This window comes from Hakea prostrata, chromosome 5 (genome assembly GCF_041222555.1).
Source record: "Hakea prostrata isolate BN-2017 chromosome 5, UWA_Hpros_2, whole genome shotgun sequence".
NCBI lineage: Eukaryota > Viridiplantae > Streptophyta > Magnoliopsida > Proteales > Proteaceae > Hakea > Hakea prostrata.
In genome coordinates this window covers 1,979,972-2,000,575 of record NC_142604.1, presented here as the reverse complement: position 1 = coordinate 2,000,575, position 20,604 = coordinate 1,979,972, and the positions used below count along the sequence as shown (strand labels likewise).

General features: G+C 40.7%; 3 protein-coding genes across 3 annotated transcripts; 1 reads left to right on the top strand and 2 right to left on the bottom strand.

Moving 5' to 3' along the window:
• The first annotated feature begins 72 nt into the window (after positions 1 to 72).
• On the top strand, positions 73 to 4,352 carry LOC149014340 (putative methyltransferase PMT24). The gene is made up of 8 exons (XM_089155101.1): positions 73 to 1,944; positions 2,196 to 2,345; positions 2,452 to 2,722; positions 2,806 to 2,916; positions 3,008 to 3,182; positions 3,261 to 3,533; positions 3,611 to 3,805; positions 3,897 to 4,352. Exons 1-8 carry the CDS (start codon positions 292 to 294, stop codon positions 4,108 to 4,110), a joined length of 3,042 nt encoding a protein of 1,013 aa, XP_089011227.1. The 5' UTR covers positions 73 to 291; the 3' UTR covers positions 4,111 to 4,352.
• On the bottom strand, positions 4,350 to 12,616 carry LOC149014339 (glutaredoxin-C3-like). The gene is made up of 4 exons (XM_089155100.1): positions 12,220 to 12,616; positions 6,144 to 6,217; positions 5,948 to 6,046; positions 4,350 to 5,807 (listed from the first exon to the last, which is right to left on the bottom strand). The coding sequence occupies exons 1-4, from the start codon at positions 12,399 to 12,401 to the stop codon at positions 5,749 to 5,751; spliced, it is 414 nt and encodes a 137-aa protein (XP_089011226.1). The 5' UTR covers positions 12,402 to 12,616; the 3' UTR covers positions 4,350 to 5,748.
• Positions 12,617 to 13,916: 1,300 nt separating this feature from the next.
• LOC149014338 (coatomer subunit alpha-1) lies at positions 13,917 to 19,069 on the bottom strand. Its single transcript, XM_089155668.1, has 4 exons — positions 18,773 to 19,069; positions 18,319 to 18,551; positions 17,352 to 17,846; positions 13,917 to 17,222 (listed from the first exon to the last, which is right to left on the bottom strand). Exons 2-4 carry the CDS (start codon positions 18,524 to 18,526, stop codon positions 14,275 to 14,277), a joined length of 3,651 nt encoding a protein of 1,216 aa, XP_089011794.1. The 5' UTR covers positions 18,527 to 18,551; positions 18,773 to 19,069; the 3' UTR covers positions 13,917 to 14,274.
• Positions 19,070 to 20,604: the final 1,535 nt, after the last annotated feature.

Sequence of the window (20,604 nt, the reverse complement as noted above, 5' to 3'; positions counted from 1 at the left end):
ATTGTTTTTCAACAATAAAAGTATAAAACATGGAAGATGTTTTACTCATCCCAATGCATCATTTTTCCTTTGCAACGTAACTAAGAGAGAGTTTATCTCTCTCCTATAACAGATGATCTTCTCTTCTCTCTCTCAAACTCCCGAATTTATGGGATCTGAATTGTAATTTGAACGTTTCTCTCTCATGCCCGTTCAAATAACTAAAAAATTTCCTCTTCTTATGCCTATGATCAATTCTCTTCTTCTTTCTTCTTCGTTCAACTTTCTTGTTTCTTTCTGTAAGTTCAGAAAATGGCTATAGGAAGGGGCCGATCCAGTAAACGCCAATCTTCGTCTCCTTATATTCCAACAGTGTCAACCATCATCTTCCTTCTCCTCTGTGTCTTTGGTCTTTGGATGATAAGTTCCACCATCATTCCAAGACAAAATACCCCCAATTCCAATCCTGATTTCATTAAAGCCGAACGAGATCTTCCAGCATTTAATGATGATGGGGTCAAAGGCAATCGAGACGAATCCAAAACTGCTATCCATGATAATCAGAAACTTCAGGAAGAGAAACTGTCGGACCCAGATTCAAACACTAAGGCTGCAATTGCGGAAACAGAAGGCAATGTAGTCGGGGAGATTCAACCACAAGAGAAATCAAGCGTGGAAGATGATAAGAAAAACTATGAGACGACTGATGCAAATGATGAGAAGGATCAATCTTTTTCTTCCTCTACTGAAGAGAAACCGCAAGTACAAGAACAAAGAGACTCTGTCGAAGATCAACACAAGAAACAAGAGATTCAAGAGGAAAGCAATGAGACTCAACAGCAAAGCCTCACCGAGAACCAAAAAGACGAATCCGCACAGATGGGTGCGGAGAGTCAAGAAACACAAGAAATTAGAAACGAAGAGAGCAACGGAAACCAAGATCAGCAACAAAAAATAGAGATGGAAACAGAAGAGAAGACCAAAAAAGATACAGAGGGTGATCAGAACCAAGAAAGCCAAGAACAGCAGAATTCCGAGGCTAAGAACAATCAAGGAGATGAGATCCATGGTAAGGAATTAGAATCAGGGATTAGACAAGTCACGACAGAAGAGGAGATCCAACAACAAAACGATCGAGGTACCCAAGAATCCCAGACTACAGAGAATGAAAATACTCAGCATGACGAACAGGGGGAGAGCACGTCGGTATCAGCTGATAATCAAGAAACTCAGATACAGAAGCAACATCAGAGTGAAGGCGCAAACACAGAATCTCAGGATCAAGAGTTACAGAATCAAGAAACTCAGCATGAACAGAAGAGCGAGGGCGAAAACCAAGAACTTCAGCAGCAACAACAAACAGAAAGCATAGCAAAAGAAATCGAGAACCAAGAATCTCAACAGCAAAGTGAGCAGGAAAGCACGTCATTGCTTGAGAATCAAGAAGCAGCTAAGGATAACCAAGTAGAAACTCAGCAGAGTGATCAAAAAGAACAGGAGAATCAAGAAGAAGCTCAACAGAGTGATCGAAGAGAACAGGAGAATCAAGAAGGACTTCAAGAAAACGATCAAAAAGAGAAGCAGAATCAAGAAGAAACTCAACAGAGTGGTCAAAGAGACAGCGAGAGAGATACGAAGCCGATGGGGATTCCGAAAGAGTCTAAGGAGTCGAAACGGGAGTGGTCAACTCAGGCAGCGCAATCGGAGAACGAGAAGGAGAGAGTCGAGAGACGCAAGGAATCTGAAGCGAGAAGAATCTACGAACGTACGTGGCAGCCGTGCAACGTCAGCGCAGGCGCAGATTACATTCCTTGTTTGGACAACGTGGAAGCCCTAAAGCATCTTCACATCACTGGACACTTCGAGCATCGCGAGAGGCACTGCCCTGAGGAGGGCCCCACTTGCTTGGTCCCACTTCCTCACGGCTACAAGCTTCCTATCGAGTGGCCTTCTAGCAGAGACAAGGTATATATAGTGTTAGCTCTGATACTAATTGTTAGGTACTTATGCAAAAGTCTTTTAAATTATATCCATAATACAACACAGTCTATCCATCGGTTTCATATAATTTAGTTTCATTCTAGGACTTGAGCTCCAAAAAAATTCAAACTCTTAACAGAGCATTGGTCATTTGCATTGAGGGATTGCAACCCCTCAAGATTAACAAGACTTAATTTTAGTTTCCATGTTCTTATTTACTCGATTGTGATGCGCAGATTTGGTATCACAACGTGCCCCACACAAAGCTGGCAGAGGTGAAGGGTCACCAGAACTGGGTGAAAGTGGCTGGGGAATTTCTCACCTTCCCTGGAGGTGGAACTCAGTTCATACACGGTGCCCTCCATTACATTGATTTCATCCAGCAGGTGAAGTTCAGTTCAGTTCTTCCGTTAGTCATCCAATTAAGCAGAGCTATTCTCGCAAAATTCTGCCCAGATCAGCCAATTAACCCTCTAGGTTTTCATGATGCAGACCGAGCCAAGGATTGCATGGGGAAAGCACACACGGGTGGTGCTAGATGTAGGATGTGGTGTTGCTAGTTTTGGTGGTTACCTCTTTGAAAGAGACGTTCTTACTATGTCTTTTGCACCAAAAGATGAACATGAGGCCCAAGTTCAGTTCGCCCTCGAACGTGGAATTCCTGCAATCTCAGCTGTGATGGGTTCCCAGCGTTTGCCATTCCCGGCCAGAGTCTTTGATCTTATTCACTGCGCGCGTTGCAGGGTCCCATGGCATGTAGAAGGTTCTCCTCTCCTCATTCATGAATTAGCTGCTCTTCTCTTTCACTATTTTCTGTATGTATCTTCTGGTAATGTTTCTAAACAGGTGGGCGTCTTCTTCTGGAGCTGAACCGTGTTCTGCGACCTGGAGGTTTCTTTGTCTGGTCAGCTACACCTGTGTACCAGAAGCTTAAAGAAGATGTGGAGATTTGGGAAGGCAGGGCTTCATTCATACTATTCCTCTTTAATTTACATGATGTGATTTTATGGATTGAACCCATAGGAAATAAATCTGTTCTCTGTTTCAGCAATGACTGCACTTACAAAATCCATGTGTTGGGATCTTTACGCAATCAAGAAAGACAAATTGAATTCTGTAGCTGCTGCAGTCTATCGCAAACCAATATCTAATGCATGCTACGATCAGAGACAGAATATGAGTCCTCCCATGTGTAAACAGGATGATGATCCAAATGCAGCCTGGTAAGTTTTTGCAATAACTTCCATTTCAATGCATGAACACAGCTCTATCGAGTTAATTTGTGTATTCCATTTGTTTAGGTATGTACCTCTACAGTCCTGCATGCACAGGCAACCAATTGGTAAGTCTCAGAGGGGTTCTAAATGGCCAGAGGATTGGCCTATCAGATTAAAGAAGGCTCCATATTGGTTAAACAACTCTCAGATGGGAATCTATGGACACCCAGCACCAGATGATTTTGTAGATGACTACAAACACTGGAAACTTGAAGTAAAAAACCTGTATCTCAATGGCTTGGCAATCAATTGGCCAAAAGTTAGAAACATAATGGACATGAGAGCTGTTTATGGCGGGTAAGTCTGTTCTTATAGTCAAATAACACCTGTTGCTGATGTATCAGAAGGTGATTTAAGGTTATCTTCCCCCACAGATTTGCAGCAGCGCTTAAGGATCTCAAAGTGTGGGTCATGAATGTGGTGAATGTGGATTGCCCAGATACACTGCCAATCATCTATGAGCGTGGCCTTTTTGGCATATACCATGACTGGTGTGAATCCTTCAGCACCTATCCCAGAACATATGATCTTCTGCATGCAGACCACTTGTTTTCAAAGCTCATGAAGAGGTAGGATCAATCAACACAGTGTGGCCATTGATCATTATACGGTCTTCTATGTTCTTCAGAATGAATAGCCTTTCTTTTATGGTTTCCGCAGGTGCAAGGTAGTACCTGTAATGGCAGAAATTGATCGGATTATCCGACCAGGTGGTACTCTGATTGTCCGCGACGACTCCAGCACTGTGAATGAGATTCAAAACATATTGAAGTCTTTGCACTGGGAGATTCACTATTCCTTCTCCAAAGATAAAGAAGCGATTCTGAGTGCTGAGAAATCAGACTGGCGACCAGAATCATTGTCAACTTCTTGATCAAAGATGCAGTAATTTCTTCAAATTTATAGAGCCATTGATAGTTAAGTAGGATAGTCCACATAAATCATCTGTAAGCCTATCGGATGGTCTTTGTTTCCGGCTTAGAGTTTTCCTGTGTAACTATTAGAAAATGTACAATCAATGAGAAAGGCAACTGGGAATGGCAATTGGGAAAAGCCTTCTTTCACCAATCACCTGGGTTGACCCCCGAAACTAAGGTTGCTCATTACTATCAACCCTCACCCCCTCTCCCATATGTTGAAATCAGAAATGTCATCCACTGTTCCTAGACGCCTATCTGAGCGATGATGGCCATCGATGAAGAAATTCCTACCAGTGGCTTCCAGTGAACTCAGTCCAAAGCAATTTTAATAGGCAAATGAGGAAAAATATGGCCTGTATAAGGAGAAATAAAAGGATTGAAAATATCTAAACTGGTCATGTATCAAATGTTTGATTGAAATTCAATCATGCTCCCAGTTCTCTCAGTTCAGGCTCCGAGTTCGCTTCTTTTGAACAGGTTTTATTTCTGTGCAGGGGTAAACCTTAGCTAGTGAGTTGACAACCTTGGAATCTAGTTGTAGACAAAGTTTGAGCCCCTCCAACATGGTAAATGTTTGTACCATCATAAGATAACAAAATGAACGCGGTCAGTAAGAAAACCATACCAATAAATCTCTATGCTGATATCTAACTTCTTGTTGATTTGTGGAGATTTGAATAGAAATAATGTAACACCCTATTCTTGTCTATAATTTTGCTCTGTTTTATCTTCATTACATTGTAAATCATGCCTTCCCACAGACCCTCTAGAGCAACGTTGGATGAATTCTAAACTAAAATCAAGACATGCAACAAATATACATAAAGCATGCAAACATTTGTTAATTATTTTTAAGCCTGATGAAATATGTAGTCTGCTGCAACCTCCTGGCGTCAAATTTGTCCCCAAGAAAAAGTGGAGGGAGGGGGAAGGGAGATGATTCTACTCTGCCCACTTTTAAGGATCCTTGCAGTTAAGCCAAGTGCTCAACTTGTCATGCCTATGTTCCACATATCTGGAAAGATTCACACGCCAAATTCAAATTCAGACAACTTTGTAACGAACAGCTTAACTTCTAATGAGTTTGAAGATGGGATGGAAACTGTTTCCACTGCCATATGATGATGTTTACCTTAACAGTTGTAGAGTTAACTCGCATTAATCATGATTATATTGAACTGGCTCATCGGTTGGCTCACAAAATTAACTTGTAGATGCTACCAAGGGGCTACCAAGTGTTCTCTTTCTATTTATATGTGGTATTTCCATAAAAAGAATGCAAAAATTGAACTCAGAAAGACTTATCACATTAAAAGGGCAAAATATATTAATGGAGGGTTAGTGGAGTGGTTGAGAACCTCACTTCTTAGCGGAGAGGTCGTAGGTTCAATCCTATCTATAGAAGCGCCTTTGTACCCAAAAAAATATCAATCAATAAATCTGACAAAAGCTTGTCATCAACTAAAGTAGAGAAAACATTAACATTGATTCCAGTGCAGTCACCCTGGTTTACCTTCATAATCGAAAGATCCTTCTATGACAAACATTACCACCAGATCTGATGAATTCTTCAGGTTTCATGCCCTATTATTTCACTGATCCTTATCAAGGACTTTCTGCAATTGACCGTTCGAACGTGCAATCTTGAGATCTAATATGTTATGAGAAACAGAAAAATGATCAAGACCGATAGGATAATGAATGAATGAATGAAAATTATCTTTTCAGGGTCCAAAAAGAACAATGAAACATTGAGGAAAAAAGAAAGTTCATGTTCAGTTGGGTACTAACCATCAGAGCCACCGATATGTTTGCCATTAACAAAAACTTGGGGTACAGTACGATGTCCCACTAGATCTAGAAGAATATCCTGAATCTGAGACCCATCATCTGTCTCAGAACACCATGACATAAGAATCATTAGAATTATGAGAACACATTTCATGATATCTTATTGAAAAAAGATAGCAGTAGTGTCATGCAGTACCTCTTTGATCAAGCTCCACAACAAAAGGTTGCTCATTTAGTTCTGCAAATATGCGCTTCGCACGTATTGAATACCTTATACCAGGAAAGTCAAAAAATGGAAGCTTCTTAGTTCAGCTACATTTAACCAAATTGCAGTGCAAATATATCTTGATCCCCAATGTCGGTCAGCAACTCATCGTAATATCCCAAGTATAGCACATGAAAAGCTAACGATGTCTTTACATAAAGACAAGGCAGGAACAAGCACCACACATTACTGAGGTCTTCATTATCCTCTTCATTAGGTTATATTTTCCAAATGCACACTTGGGTACAGTTCTTCAATTCTTCCCAAGGCTCTATCAGGTTCAATATAAACTTCAGAAAAGCAAGTGCTGAAGGCTTTCGCACAAGCAAAGTCTGTGGGGCAATTTTCCCCCACCGCCTTACCCCAGCAATTTTTTGCTGAGAGGCTGTTTGGACACCTTGAACTCATGCTACAATTGTAGTCCACCGCCCACTGCACCAAGGCCCACCCCTTAACTTTAGAAAAGCAAATATACTGAGAATTGAATACCATTAACGAAGCAGAAGAGTAGAATGCCTCCTTTGACATTCCTCCCCCACCCCCACAAAAAAAAAAATCAATTTTACAATTCAACATTCAAATAGACAGAGCTTGTCTATTTCCATTTTACAAACGAGAAGCAAAAAATAAAAAAAGGCAACAAAAAGGCAGAATGAATTTGTATTTGAAAGAGTTCATGAATATCTGATTAGATTTTGCAACTTCCCAAGCAAGCCCAAGTTCAGTCCTGACCATGCAAATCCAAAATCGACTGAAAACTAAATACCATCCTGAATATTATATAGGAGCAAAGAAATATCTGAGAAATGGTTTTTTTTAACTATCTCTTCTCTTCAATTAGGTAACCCATGATGTCATAACTCAAAACAAAATCATAATTCCCACTTGGAACTTTATACCAATCACCTCTCAACTACATAAGCCACGGAATATATTTTCAATATACTACAAATAACAAGAAATGCCTCAAAGTGGTGCTCATCCGTTCGGTTCTCCAATCTTCCTACCTTTATTAGTGATATTTTCTCCCTTCCCAAATTGTTCATCCATGCCATGGAATCCCTCTTCTGTGCCTTCCTCTGGAACAGCCATGAATCCTCTCATTTTCTTCACCCTATCAGTTGAGCTATTGTCTACCATCCAAAGCCTGCAAGGGGCTTGGGCATTCATCACATCCAAGATGTAAGATGGCTTGCCTCCTAAAACTCATATGAAAATTTGCCTCTAATCATGATTCCATTTGGGTTTCCTGGGTTTACTCCCACCTTCTTAAATCAAACTCCATTTAGACCGCCCCTACCCCCTCCAACCCTTCCTGGTTTTGGAGGAAGCTCTTGCTTCTTCGTCCTTGAGCTCTTTCTGCTATCTTTGTCCAAATTTCCTTTGAATCCTCCACGTCATTCTGGCTTGATCTGTGGCATCCGATGGGTATCTTGTTCACTCTTCTTGGGCCCTGCACAACCTATAAAATTCGCATTCCTAAATCTGTCTCTTTCTCTCTCATCCTTCATCATTAATGGTTCTTGGTCCCCTCCCCCCACCCAAGTCTCACACAAGTCTGGAACTCCCTTCTTTCCCGTATGACCTCTGGCTTCGACCTTACTATTTGGCTACCCTCTCCTAACAAATCCTTCACCACCTCATCAGCTTGAAACCTCCTTCGATCCCCCTCTCCCCTTGTCCCTTGGACCCTTTTAGTCTAGTTCAAAGTCCACATACCTAACCACTCCCTCATCATTTAGAGAGCCCTCAACCTTGCTCTCCCCACCCAATCCTTCCTCATTAGCTGACATATCCTAGTCAACCCTATCTGCATCTTTTGTTGGAATGGTTCAGAGGACCTCGATCACCTTTTCTTCTCTTGTCCTTTCTCCCGTTCTCTTTGGATGATAGCCCTTGCATCCATTTGGCCTCGGTGGAGACGTTCCTATGGTTTGCTCGAGATTGGGACTAGATTTTGAGAAAATTTTCTGGCCCCTCCAGTTGTGACCAAGTTGGTAAGCTAGTCTTTAGAGTCACCATCCACCACTTGTGATGGGAGCATAATCTTAGGAGATAGACCTCCAAATCTCTTCCTCTGGACATGGTTTGGAATGCCATTTGTTTTTCTCTAGACTTCTTTCTTTTCCCCACTCCCCCCCCCCCTCAGTTGATGGCTCCCCAAGGAATAGGCTTATTGTTAGCTCCTGGGGTCTCACCTCATCTTTCTGGCCTTACTCTCAATTGGCGTTGTCCCCCCCCCCCCCTTCTTTTCCCTTCTCTTTGTATTTTTTTCGTTTGTTTAATTTAATTATTTATTCATCCAAACAAAAAAGAAATGCCTCAAAACTGTTGGGAAAAATACTATCACTTTTCCTGCATATGTTAAAGGATCGATGAAGAAGAAATATAAGAACGTACTTGTGATAAATTAAGAATGTCTATGCGGGACCCATGTATGTATTATGCGAAATTACACGAAAGTAATTACCATAAAAAACACTGACAAAACAATTTACGCGATACACGTTGCCTACATTCACGGGCGTATTAGAACTTTTTCACCATGATTTTGGAAATACACAACTTGTACAGTGCTTGAATTTATGATCAAACTCAACAATGTATCCAAAATCGGATACTCCTGTACACCCTCTCTCAACAACCCTTGAAGAGGCTACTAACCCACTACTCCAACTCTGACTCAACCACAACTTACACACCTAACCATGCATCCAAAGCTGGATACTCTTGTACACCCTCTCTCAAATCACACCCTCAACTCTTGAAGAGGTTACTAAACCCACTACTCCAACTCAACCACAACTTGCACACCCTTGAGATCACCTCTCTTCTGAAGATGGCCTAACACCTTTTATTGTGAGTTTCTCTCACTTCTTGTGATGAGTTACAAGCAAACCCCCCCCCCTAATTTATAGATGGGAAAGGAGGGGTGGTTGAGAGAAAAACTCTCACTTTTTTTTCTCCTCATTTCAATTATCTTTTTCTTAGATTTGGTCCGCAACCATGAAATGAATGTGAAAAAATGACATGTAATTCAATTTGAATATATTGCCAAAAAGATGGCGCTGCCAACAGCCACCTCTTTTATGAGGAGGACCCACAACTCCCCCTCCGATTCATAAGGGGGGACAGGTCATGCCTACCATACTTCTGCAATAGTCATGTTTAACCTTTGGTAGAGCCTTCGTCATCATATCTACTCCATTTCTGTTAGTATGGATTTTCTCAAGCTGAACTCCTTCCATTCCAATACATCTCATATTAGTGATACCTTACATGTATGTGCTTGGACTTAAAATGAAAATTTTGATTCTTACTTGTATAGATTGCACATTGGCTATCGAAGTGAACGACATACTTATCTTGTTTTAAACCGAGTTCTTAAGTGAATTGATTCACCTATATAGCATTTCCTAACACGCTTCAACAACAACGATGTACTCAACTTTTGTGGATGACAAAGGCACATGTTTTTGCAGCTTGGATTACCATGACACTGCTCCCCTTGCAAAGGATAAACTGCAAGGAGCATGAAATTCATCATGAACAATCAGTTCCTAAGACCCCACAACATAGTGGTGTAGCTGAAAGGATGAACTGCACCTTATAGAAAGAATAAGATACATGCTTTCACGTGCAAAGTTGGCACGGTGTTACTGGGGAGAAGCAATGCAGACAGCCGCTCACCTAATCAACTTATCTCCAACAATTCTTTTGAATGAAGATGTTCCTGAACAAGTCTGGAGTGGAAATGAAGTATCCTATAACCACTTGAAGGTGTTTTATTGCAAAGCTTTATACATATCCCAAAAGACGAATGGACCAAACTTGATGATAAAAGCAAAAAAATGTATTTTTCTTAGGTTATGCTACTGATAAGTTTGGTTACATGTTATGGGATTCAATTGACAAGAAGATGATCACAAGCAAAGATGTGGTCTTTCTCGAAGACCAAACAATTCAAGACTTTGATAAGATCAAGACACCTCAACCATATAATGAAGATATTATTGATCTTGGTGCAAAGTGAAGGGGGAGATGTTTAAGAAGGAAACAATGATGTGACTGGTGGTGGTGACAACAACAATGAGAATCTTACTTTTGGTGAACAAAGGGAGCAGCCGCCTCACGAACCACCAGTTGAGTCTGAGTTAAGAAGATCCACCAAGCCACAATAACAATCTACCAAATATTCACCTAATCAATTTGTTACACTAACAGATGCAGGTGAACCAGAATGCTTTGAAGAAGCAAATGACAGCAAGCATAGAGATAAGTGGTTGAAAGCCATGCAAGAAGAGATGGATTCTCTACATAAAAACCACACTCGTTACCTGGTAAAGCTACCTGAAGGTAAGCAAGCACTCGAGAACAAATGGGTGTTCAAGTTAACAGCTCAAGAGAATAACCCACGACCAATGTATAGGGGAAGGCTCGTCATGAAGGGATTTAGGCCAAAGAAAGGTATTGACTTCGATGAAATTTTCTTCACCTATATTAAAAATGTCTTTTATACAGGTGGTGTTAAGTTAAGTGTTATGGGTGATTCGGAGCGAACCGCTGGACCGGGACAGGTCCGCTCAAAACAAACCATGGGCTCCAGATTCTATACGAGTGAGACTTGCCAGCCAGGCAAGGGCGCTTCTCAGACGACGCCAGACAGAGCAAATGTATCAGAGTTCGATGACAAGTGTTGTCGCCCACCAGCTTTGCTGCCAGCCCAGTGATGAATAAGGATTGGAGTATCCCTTCTCAGACGTCGTCCATCAGCATTAAATTCAGCAATAAATGCCCAAGGCCCCATTTAATGATCAGGACAGCATGGAAGCTTCTGATTCGTCTTGAAGCTGTTTCGAGTACCGCGAGACTTCTTTTTGTCCCCTCAGCCAAAGAACAATGTCACATCAATGTGATACTTGAGTTGATCTTCAAAAGGGAAATCAACAGCTGTCCAGAGAACTGCTCAGGGAGCAACGTCACCCATGCTCAGAAGTCATCTCCACCGTCGAATCCTTCATCAAGGCATCCACCCACCATTGTAGAGGAAAAAGGGGTCTCAGGTTTGTTATAAAGAACGATAGGTCTCTCCAGCCATTACTCTTCTTCTTAACTCCACCAAGAACATTCCCTTCATTAATCTCCTGCATCGTCTTTGAACATTTATTTTTTATGGAGTGATTCTCAGTGTCTTCTTCAAGGACTAATTTAATCATTGGAGGTAGCTTAATGTTGTGGGAGGATCAACTTCCTGTTCTTCAATGGAGATTTGGAGGAAGAAATTTATATAAAGCAGCCAGAAGGTTTTGAAGTCAAAGGTAAGGAAGACATAGTCTTTTATTATTCTCTAGCTTTATGTTGATAACATGTTGATTGATGGCCAGGATGCCAAGAACTGATACTTTGAGGGGATCATAAAAATTTTAAGAGGCTCATGATTTAGAAAATAAAAGACTTTCATATTCATGTATGCAATGGAAGCAATTAGGGAACAGCTGGAGACGTAATGGAGAAACAATTTCAAGATATCATTGATCTGCCTATTTATGTTTCGAACATACCGTAACTAAAGAAAACAAAATTGAAACTCCTTATGCGTAACCACTTCCTTGAGCTCGGAGGAAGAACGGAATACGTGTTAAATACAGAGAAAAATGAACAAAGATCAGCCAAAGCAAACGAAACCATATTTTCTTTCCCCTTGGAATACCGTCTTATTCATTGGAAATTGTACCACTCGAATTCGGATAGCACAAGTTTTTCTGGTAGCAAATATTATCAATTTTTTAGACTAAATCGAATGAATCGTTACCAGATCATAAGAATGAACTTTTTGTTTTCTACTCGTCTTTCATGACTGAAATTTATTAAATAGATTTTCACAATCATGCCAATGACGAACTAGGTAGGACTGTAACTGTAAGCAATCAAACAATGAACTTAGAAACGACTCCACTGAACCAGATGAGACCAGGAGTGGAACCAAAAGAGAAAGAGAGAAACTTACGGGCAGTAGGATTTGGAGAAGACGGCGATCTTGTTGGAATAGATGATATTCTGGACAAAAGCAGAGGCTGAATTTAAGGCCATAGCGGAATCTGTTGCAGATAAGAACAAAATCCCTAGAAATATTAGCAGAAGAGGTGATCGAGGGCCACCTCGAGAGCTGCTGCTAGTCATCTTCATCATCTACCCCTGCACAAGGAAAAGAAAGGAAAAATTCCCAATTCTGCTATTTCCTGCACTCCGATTCAGCGATTTCAACCGGAGGACATATATAAATAAAAAGATCAAATAGGTCTGAAAAATATATTAAGAAACAATAGTCAAATAATAAATAAAAATAAAAACAAAAACAATTGGCTGTATTTGTTTTTGAGGGACTATCGGTTCCGTGACCTGTTGGAACCCATGTGTCAGGCATTATGTATGGAACTATATAGAATAAGGTCATTGTTTATAAAAAAATTTGAGGAGAGATGCTCATGCAAACAAAATAACCTAAAATCGGGTTCGACCACGGTCAGGCCAATGACTCTTGTCAGGACGGGTTCTACAGTTAACCATCAAGTACGTGAAGAAGAAGGAACTTGAACAGTTATGGAAAGAGACATGATCCCTTGAAATTCAGAATAGATGATAGTTCCTTTATAGAAATAAATAACTGACTCCTAAGGAAGGAGGAAAAACTCTCTACGATACAAAGGAAGATCATGAATTAATCCAACAGTCAAATATGAGAATTAAACAAAAAGCATCGATATTGGATTTAAACCAACTTTTTGGTGGCCTAACCACCCACATTTCCTTGCATTGCTTGGCAGCTTATAGATTTTGGCAATGCAAGAGTCCCAAGCTTCCTTCACTGTAACAAAGAAGTCCTCCATAATTAACTTGCCATTTCTGGGTTTAACATAATCAATGTTATACTAGTCTTTATTTCTTCAATTTCACAAAAAGTAGATCACACACACGAACTTCTCGAGCCACTCTAAGTGCCTTTTAAAATTATCAACGTTTTATAAATAAAGGGTACAAATGTCATTTCAAATGGGGAGGAAAGAGAAAGGGGAGCGAGAGAGAATTTTTGGGGCATGCTTGCCCCTGTGCAGATATCATCTCCGCAGCACTGAAATACTGACATGTGTCTCCAACAGATCTAACGGTTGAGAAAAAGGGTATTCTAGTAAATTTACATCATGCATTTTTTAAGAACTTGTCAAATTTACAACTTCAACCCCTCTGGATTTATTTCATTCAGTCGCATCAAAACTTAGCCCTCCCTAATGATAAACCCCTTTAGATTTATTTGATTCACTCGCATAACCCTCAACCTGATCAATTTTAGCAAAACTTTACCCTAATCATAAAGCTTTCTCTCACCCTCTCTAGCCAGAAACAACTTTACCCTAATCATAAAGCTTTCTCTCACCCTCTCTAGCGAGAAACACCTCCTTCATTCTCCCGTAAAAAACAAGAAATACTGAACCATCAATTTTCTCATTAAGCGACATCTTTTTGCCAATGGAGAGTTAATGGAGTGGTTGAAAACCTCACCTCTCGGTGGGGAAGTTGTAGGTTCAACCCTTGCCCTCGACATATGTAATATCTCCATCTCAAATTTTCTTATATATGCCTTTATTACCCAAAGATAAAAAATTGGATAGCAGGGGACATAAGGTAAGACGAAAAATCTACCATCACGAACAAAATTGAGAACACTTGCGCAGCCAATCACTAAAATTAATTTGCCCCATCTTGCCTACCATTGTTCATAAAATTTAACAAAGCCATTTGCCATTCTCGTCCATAAAGAGCTATAAAGTCAAAATTCTTAACGTTATTACAGTAAGATTATAATCATCAAATTTTAAAAACTAAAACGAAAAGAGAAAAAGCGAAACACCAAAAGAGCAAGATGAAAAACCAAACAATTCCAGTGAAACTGGACTCTTCTACTTCCATGTTCCTACCTTGGCTCTCACAGAACCAAAATAACAAACCTATTGGTGCTTCAAGCAGCCCGAGAGATACTAAAAGACTCCTCAACTTGGTGGCTCAATCATCTTATCTGGGAAGGGGAACAGAGCAGACCGGATGCATCTGCTCCAACCACTGCAAGATCACACACGGCACAGAGCTGCCCTTCCTGAGCTGGCACAAACCGAGAGCTGCAATACGGGCATGAAACATCCTTCTGACCACGGTAGATTGGTACATGAGTTGCTCCACAAACCACAAATGGGTTTCTGAAGTCATAGTTGAGCTGGCTCGCATCTGTCATGTTCCTTTCTGCAGCCTGCAGGACTTGTCTTGCTGTCTTTGCATGGTTCTCGATGGTAGGGTTGGTCTCTAACAGCCGTCTTGCAAAATTAGCGGCTGTGGTAAGGTTCCCTGCCTTGTAGCAAACAGTCATGGCATTCAACAATGCCAGTCTCATGTGTGGCATCTGCAGGTTGCAATGGGTGAAGTAGGCTGCAAGCTCTTGCTGTCTTATTGGATTGTCTCTTATCTCCCTCCTCTTGAGCTCCATTTTCAAGCCCAGCACATACTCTTTTGCTATGATTATTAACTCCTTAACTTCATCAACTTCCCTCCTTGACTCAACCACAATCATAGGGATGGCATGAAGCACACCTAGGAAAAGCCTCAGAGCATCTGTGAACTTCCCAGCTGTTGTAGCCTTGTAACCTGCCTTGAGCTTCTCTTCCATCTGAGAGAAATCGCACACAAGTGCTGGTGGACCCCTAACATTAGGGCTGGCTGACTCACTCCATCCTCTCTCGAGTGCCAATGGATTCACAGGAGCATGTGAGAAAGCACGTAGGTAGCTATGGCTACCTGTATGTAGATCAATAAATAATTGCTTCAGAGGAGCAAAGTTCTTTATGCCTAGTTGACGGCTTAGCAAGCGCATGGCAGTATCAAAATTCCCAGCTGCTGCTTGTTCACCAGCAAGGGATGATTTCTGGGCCCAGATCTGACTGACTGACATGCCAGGAGTTGGCACAACAAACACCATACGGGCACTGTTGGCAACTTGGGGACTATCCACTTCAGGTGGCAATTCCAGATCCTCAAGGTCCCATCCTCCTTCCTCCTCATTTTCTTCATGTACTTCCCCATCCTCATCCACAATGCTAATGTCTCCATTCTGCACGCCGTCCACATCAACAATATCCAAATCCTCGCCCCAATCAGCATCAGCAGTATCATCTTCTTCTTGGGCACCCTTGCCCGGCAGATCTAATCCACCTTCAAAAATGCCTTTCATAACCCTCAACAATGGCCAATCTCCACCACAAAGAACAGGTTTAGGGGGCATTAAAAGAGACGGTACCTTCCCCTCTGGCAAAGTAGGAACATTATCCCCCAGCTCAGCAGCAAGCCGCTCAGCATCATCCTGAAGACCATGAACAGAAGCTGTAATATAAGCAAGAGGCAAATGCCCAGCATTCTCCAAGATCTTGACACGCTCCCTGACGTCACCCAGATAAAGGGCATTGTGAAATTGACCCATGACATCGTTCTTGATTTCAGCAATCCTCAGCATTTTAGACAGCTTATCCAAATTGCCTGTTATCAAATACAGGAAGGATAGCCTCTCAAAGTTCTTTGTCCGCTGGTAAGCATACTCCACAATACTTGCATTACCCTGACGAAGTGCCTCAACCCCCAACCTGTACCAATGATCCTTCTCATCAATTTCCTTGGCAGAAGCAACAGCAATCTGGATATTTCCACTCTCTAAAGCAAGATTGAACCGTGTCCTTTCGTCTTTCACAAAATGGAGGGCAACTTCAGGGAATCCTTTCCTTTGCAAATATGCAATCATGGCCTGCCCACACAGCTGTGAGTTCCTAATCATGCTCATAACCTGATCATATCTTTTCCTTATGAGTGAGAGCTTAAATATGTACTCAGTTGCATCTATAGTTATTGGACGATTCTTTCCATCCCGATCCAAGCAATAAATGATATTACCAGAAACCTTTGTAATGTATATAGGAACATCAAGGGTCTTGATAATTCCACTGTCACCATTAGGAAGGCAATACTTGATATGGTTCAGTGTTGTATATAAGAAAACACCATTGTCATCCCAAGCTCCACTTTTCACGCGGATTGTCTCATGAAGAGTACAACGGTGCACAAGTTTCTTACTTGCAATGATGATTGCATGCTTGCTCAACAACGCGACACTTTCCATGTCATTCGACCAAACAACATATTTAACAAATGGAGTCTGGAGATCACCAAGAACAACTCTCTGTTGGAGATCAAAGATGACAACTCTATCATCGGCCCTGCAAAGCAAACTGCCTGTTCCAGCATAGAATATAGCATCAGCAGGAATAGGAAGTGCACTCTTCTTCACAACCTCATTTTTTAGATTTTTCACTAACACTTGATTGTTGTTTTTGTCAAGAACGGCAAACCTATTCCGAGCAACAAAAACAGCTGAACCTCCATTTCCTCTCCTAGCCTCTTGTACAGTATCACCCCTGCCAACACTGTCTTTGGGAACAACATAAAGTTCATAGGTACCCCCATCGACATCTGAGCAGATCAAGACAGCATTTTCTGTAGGGCTATAAGACATTGTCCTTGGTCCTTGGTTCAGACTCGTTGAACCAGGGCGTCGAATTGGGATCACTTGAGTGTCCTTCTGGGTTGAGAATTCATAATACCGAAGGAAACGGTCTTTGACATAGTAAAGAGAATCACCACTCAGGGAAAAAGCAGGTCTTTCTCTCTCCAACTTGAAGACTATCATACCACTATCATGACCAGCAGCGAGAAGGTTCATTTCCGGATGAGCTGCTAGGATCCAGAAACGATCATGCTCCCTTCGGAATGTCTGAACACCAGTCCGCTTTGTGACATCCCAAACACGAATACTTTTGTCTTCTGAATTGGAAACAATGATGTCCTGCTTAGCATGAAACATCACGCATGAAACATTATTCATGTGCCCTCTCAGTGTATCTACTTCCCAGGCTTTCGTATCTGAAGACAATGAATAAGTCAGCCATAATGGCGTCATTCAACAGTGTTTTAGACACACTAATAAAAGACAAAAACAAATGGTAAACTTGAACCCATAAGGAAAATTACATTAGATTTTCAAATCAATACCATTCATGCGCCATAGTTTCAATTGGCGGTCATCTGCTCCAGACACAATCAGAGGCAGGGTAGGATGAAATGAAGCCCAGTTGACTCCACGGTCATGCCCTTCCAAGACATACTTAACAACAGCATCAACACCACCAAATAAATCCGTATTCATTTGACTGAGCCGCAGGATGTCATCTGCAGGGGACACAGTCTTCTTCCTCAAAGCACCAATATCCCAAACACGAACTGTCTGATCCAAGGAGGCAGAGACAACAAGATCTTCCTTAGGATGGAAGGAGGCACACATGACATAATGATTGTGCCCTGTTAAAACAGATATACAAGTACGAGATTGCCAGTTCCATATTCTGATAGTCTGATCATCACTTGAACTAACAATCCATGGGTACTCATTGTGAAATTGAACAGTACGAATGTAATCCAAATGCCCAAGAAGAGTAAACAGACATCTGTGCATCTTGTAATTCCACACTTTGATCTTGTAATCATCTCCTGCAAAAGCCAATGTTCTCCATAAAGCAAGAAAAGATCCCCCCGAACTCTTCTAAAAGCATACGACGTACGAATAATAATATCAAGAGAAAGGTAGACATGAAAATTAATCAGCATAATGAACCACAACCGGAAAAGTTCACAGGCATTATGCGTCGGTATGTTTTCTGAACCTCAAAGTTCGTTTATTAACAGACAAGCTGTCAACTGAAAGGGCAACAGGAGGGGGAACCAAGAACTACAATGAAAGGCAAGAAACTACATTAATTGTCTGGATCTACTCATAACATACAAAAACAGTAAGTACCCCCAACAAATTTTATAAGGAAAGGCACAAAAGCTATGCAAGGGATCCGAGTATGAACTGATCAAATAACGAAACAAAATCGAATTGGAAGATATAACCTAGAGAAAAGCATTCCTACACCACGCAGCCGTGAAGAACTATGTAAGCATTGGCAGAGTTCTATACCTCCGGAGACGAACAAAGGCTGGGATTTATGGAAATGGACACCACGAACAGGCCCATCATGCTCATCGAATTTGTCGATAAGAGTCCCCATCCTGTAATCCCAAAGCTGGATCACACCACTGTGAAGACTCGCAAGAATCCATGGTCTCTTAGTATGAAAACTCAGGCCTTTTACCCGATTACTCTTCGTCTCAAATTTCGTAAGCATCGTTTCCAATCAGGTGTCAAAAACCCTAACGCACGAGAACACAAAGTAAATAGAATCACAGCTTTAGCGAATGCTCCAATCCATCAAAATATTAATACGAATTCAAACTACCGATCACAGTTTTGGGGAAAACAATTCAGGACAACGATCTAAATGCCTGGGAAAACGAAACAGAAATGAATCTCAAGAGATAAATTTTCTCGATAAGATGAGAGATCTTTGAGACGAAAAGCGACAAAACTTCACCTCAGATCTAAGAAGAATAAGTCCAGATCAAGCGCAATCCATCAGTACCTCCAAATCGCAGCCATCAACAACACTTCAGGATGGAAATCAGAGGACAGTGAAGAGAAGGGTAGCGTAGTATAAGCAGAGGGTGTAGGTTAGAAGCGCAGATATCGGGTTCTGATAAAAGATTAAGAGAAACAGATTGTGAAGGAGAGGTGTTAACCTCGCAGATCTGGCTAGCAGTGTCTGTAAACGTGCTTGCTGTGCTGTGCTGTGCTCGGCTGTGTGTGAGAGAGAGAGAGAGAGTCGAGAGAGCGAGAATATAGAAGTAGCGAAAAGTTGCGACGGAAAGGGCGTGGAGAAATGCAAGAATTTTCACATGCACCCCAACTTTATAGTTAATTACACTATATCTCCCCCATCTTGTAAGTTTTACAGAAAACCCCCAATGTTAGGCAACCTTTAAGGACTGTTTTCAATTAATGGGTGGGAATTCAAAAAAAATCAAGAGTTTTTAACCAGTAACCCCAGTTAATCTCGGCCAAAACTCTTGTTGGCTCCTTTTAAGTGATTTAAATTGCCTCTAACCCAAAATAGAATTATCAAAATATCCTTCCACTACTAATTCAAAAAAAAAATACGTGTAACTTAAAATAAAATGACCAAAATACCTTCTAACTTTCTTACGGAATGAAATTTTCCAAACTAAAGCAGATTTAGTAGCTAAAGAAAACAAAAATTGACACAGAAAGGCAGAGGCAAAAGGCAAAGATAGAGAAAGCACAGGAGTTACCTCCTCACGTTCTTCCATAGAAGGTGGTGTGCGATTTCAACAAGGGAAGTTGGAGCTAGTGGTGGCTGGTTGGTGGAGAGAGTGTGGTGGTTTAAGATAAGGGGTGGGATGAAGATGGGTGAAGGGATAACCTAAAGGTTGTGTATTGAATTATATGTACAATAAGTTTAATTAATACCAAGAAGATATTTTGAACATTTCATTTTGAGATTTAACTTGACAGTAACTTCAAAATCAAACAGTGCTCTCTTTAATAAAATAACTTAAATGCTCCTTAACTTAAACCATATTTTTCATATATTGAACCTTATAGTTAGGTGGAGGGAGAACCAAAGAATCCCTTCACCCACCTCCATCAATGGCAACCACCGCAATTGGCTTGTTGTCCAAGGTCCCTTGGGTGAAATGAAGAGAAAATTTGGGGAGAAAAGGATGGAGTTCTTTCCAATACGGTGTTTTGAATGAAGAGTTGAAAACAGAAGAGTGAAGGACAGGTACAAGAATATGCAGGGCAGAACCAGGATTTAATATTGGGGGGCCGAAGAATAGAAGTCTAGATTGAGGAAGTACTAATGTTTTTTCGCCACACATATTGTGTGGGCCCATATAAGACCTATTGGGGATCCCACCTATGAATTATTTTATTATATTAAATAACAGATTCACGTATATTTTGTGGGACCATACATATTTGACAAAAAATTAGAAGACCCATTGGGGATCCCACCTATGAATTATTTTATTATATTAAATAATAGATTCATCGTATATTTTGTGGGCTCACACATATTTGACAAAAATAGTTACATTTTTATAATAATATTTTTTTCAACAAGATATAGGTAAATTTTTTTTTAAGTAAGTGATGCTAACCAATGGTAGTTAAGTTACGTTACTAACTATAGACATTTTGTTTACAATATAAAATCAAATAACAAAAATTGCAGAAGAAATATATAAACAGAATATAAAATCAAATAAAGAATAAAAAAAAAAAATTTGAGAAAGAATATGAGTACTAAGATTTTTTTCCCAAATTTTCTTAACCCACCCTTAT

What these genes read in the sequence shown, in the direction of transcription:
- LOC149014338 (XM_089155668.1), bottom strand. Translation starts at nt 18,526, where the DNA reads ATGCTTACGAAATTTGAGACGAAGAGTAATCGGGTAAAAGGCCTGAGT. An exon ending in GCCTTTGTTCGTCTCCGGAG is followed by an intron (nt 17,847 to 18,318) that starts GTATAGAACTCT and finishes TGGCTTTTGCAG; the next exon opens with GAGATGATTACAAGATCAAA. An exon ending in GAAACTATGGCGCATGAATG is followed by an intron (nt 17,223 to 17,351) that starts GTATTGATTTGA and finishes CATTGTCTTCAG; the next exon opens with ATACGAAAGCCTGGGAAGTA.
- LOC149014339 (XM_089155100.1), bottom strand. Translation starts at nt 12,401, where the DNA reads ATGATGAAGATGACTAGCAGCAGCTCTCGAGGTGGCCCTCGATCACCT. An exon ending in TTCTCCAAATCCTACTGCCC is followed by an intron (nt 6,218 to 12,219) that starts GTAAGTTTCTCT and finishes TCCTGGTATAAG; the next exon opens with GTATTCAATACGTGCGAAGC. An exon ending in ACATATCGGTGGCTCTGATG is followed by an intron (nt 5,808 to 5,947) that starts GTTAGTACCCAA and finishes ATAACATATTAG; the next exon opens with ATCTCAAGATTGCACGTTCG.
- LOC149014340 (XM_089155101.1), top strand. Translation starts at nt 292, where the DNA reads ATGGCTATAGGAAGGGGCCGATCCAGTAAACGCCAATCTTCGTCTCCT. An exon ending in GGCCTTCTAGCAGAGACAAG is followed by an intron (nt 1,945 to 2,195) that starts GTATATATAGTG and finishes TGTGATGCGCAG; the next exon opens with ATTTGGTATCACAACGTGCC. An exon ending in ACATTGATTTCATCCAGCAG is followed by an intron (nt 2,346 to 2,451) that starts GTGAAGTTCAGT and finishes TTCATGATGCAG; the next exon opens with ACCGAGCCAAGGATTGCATG.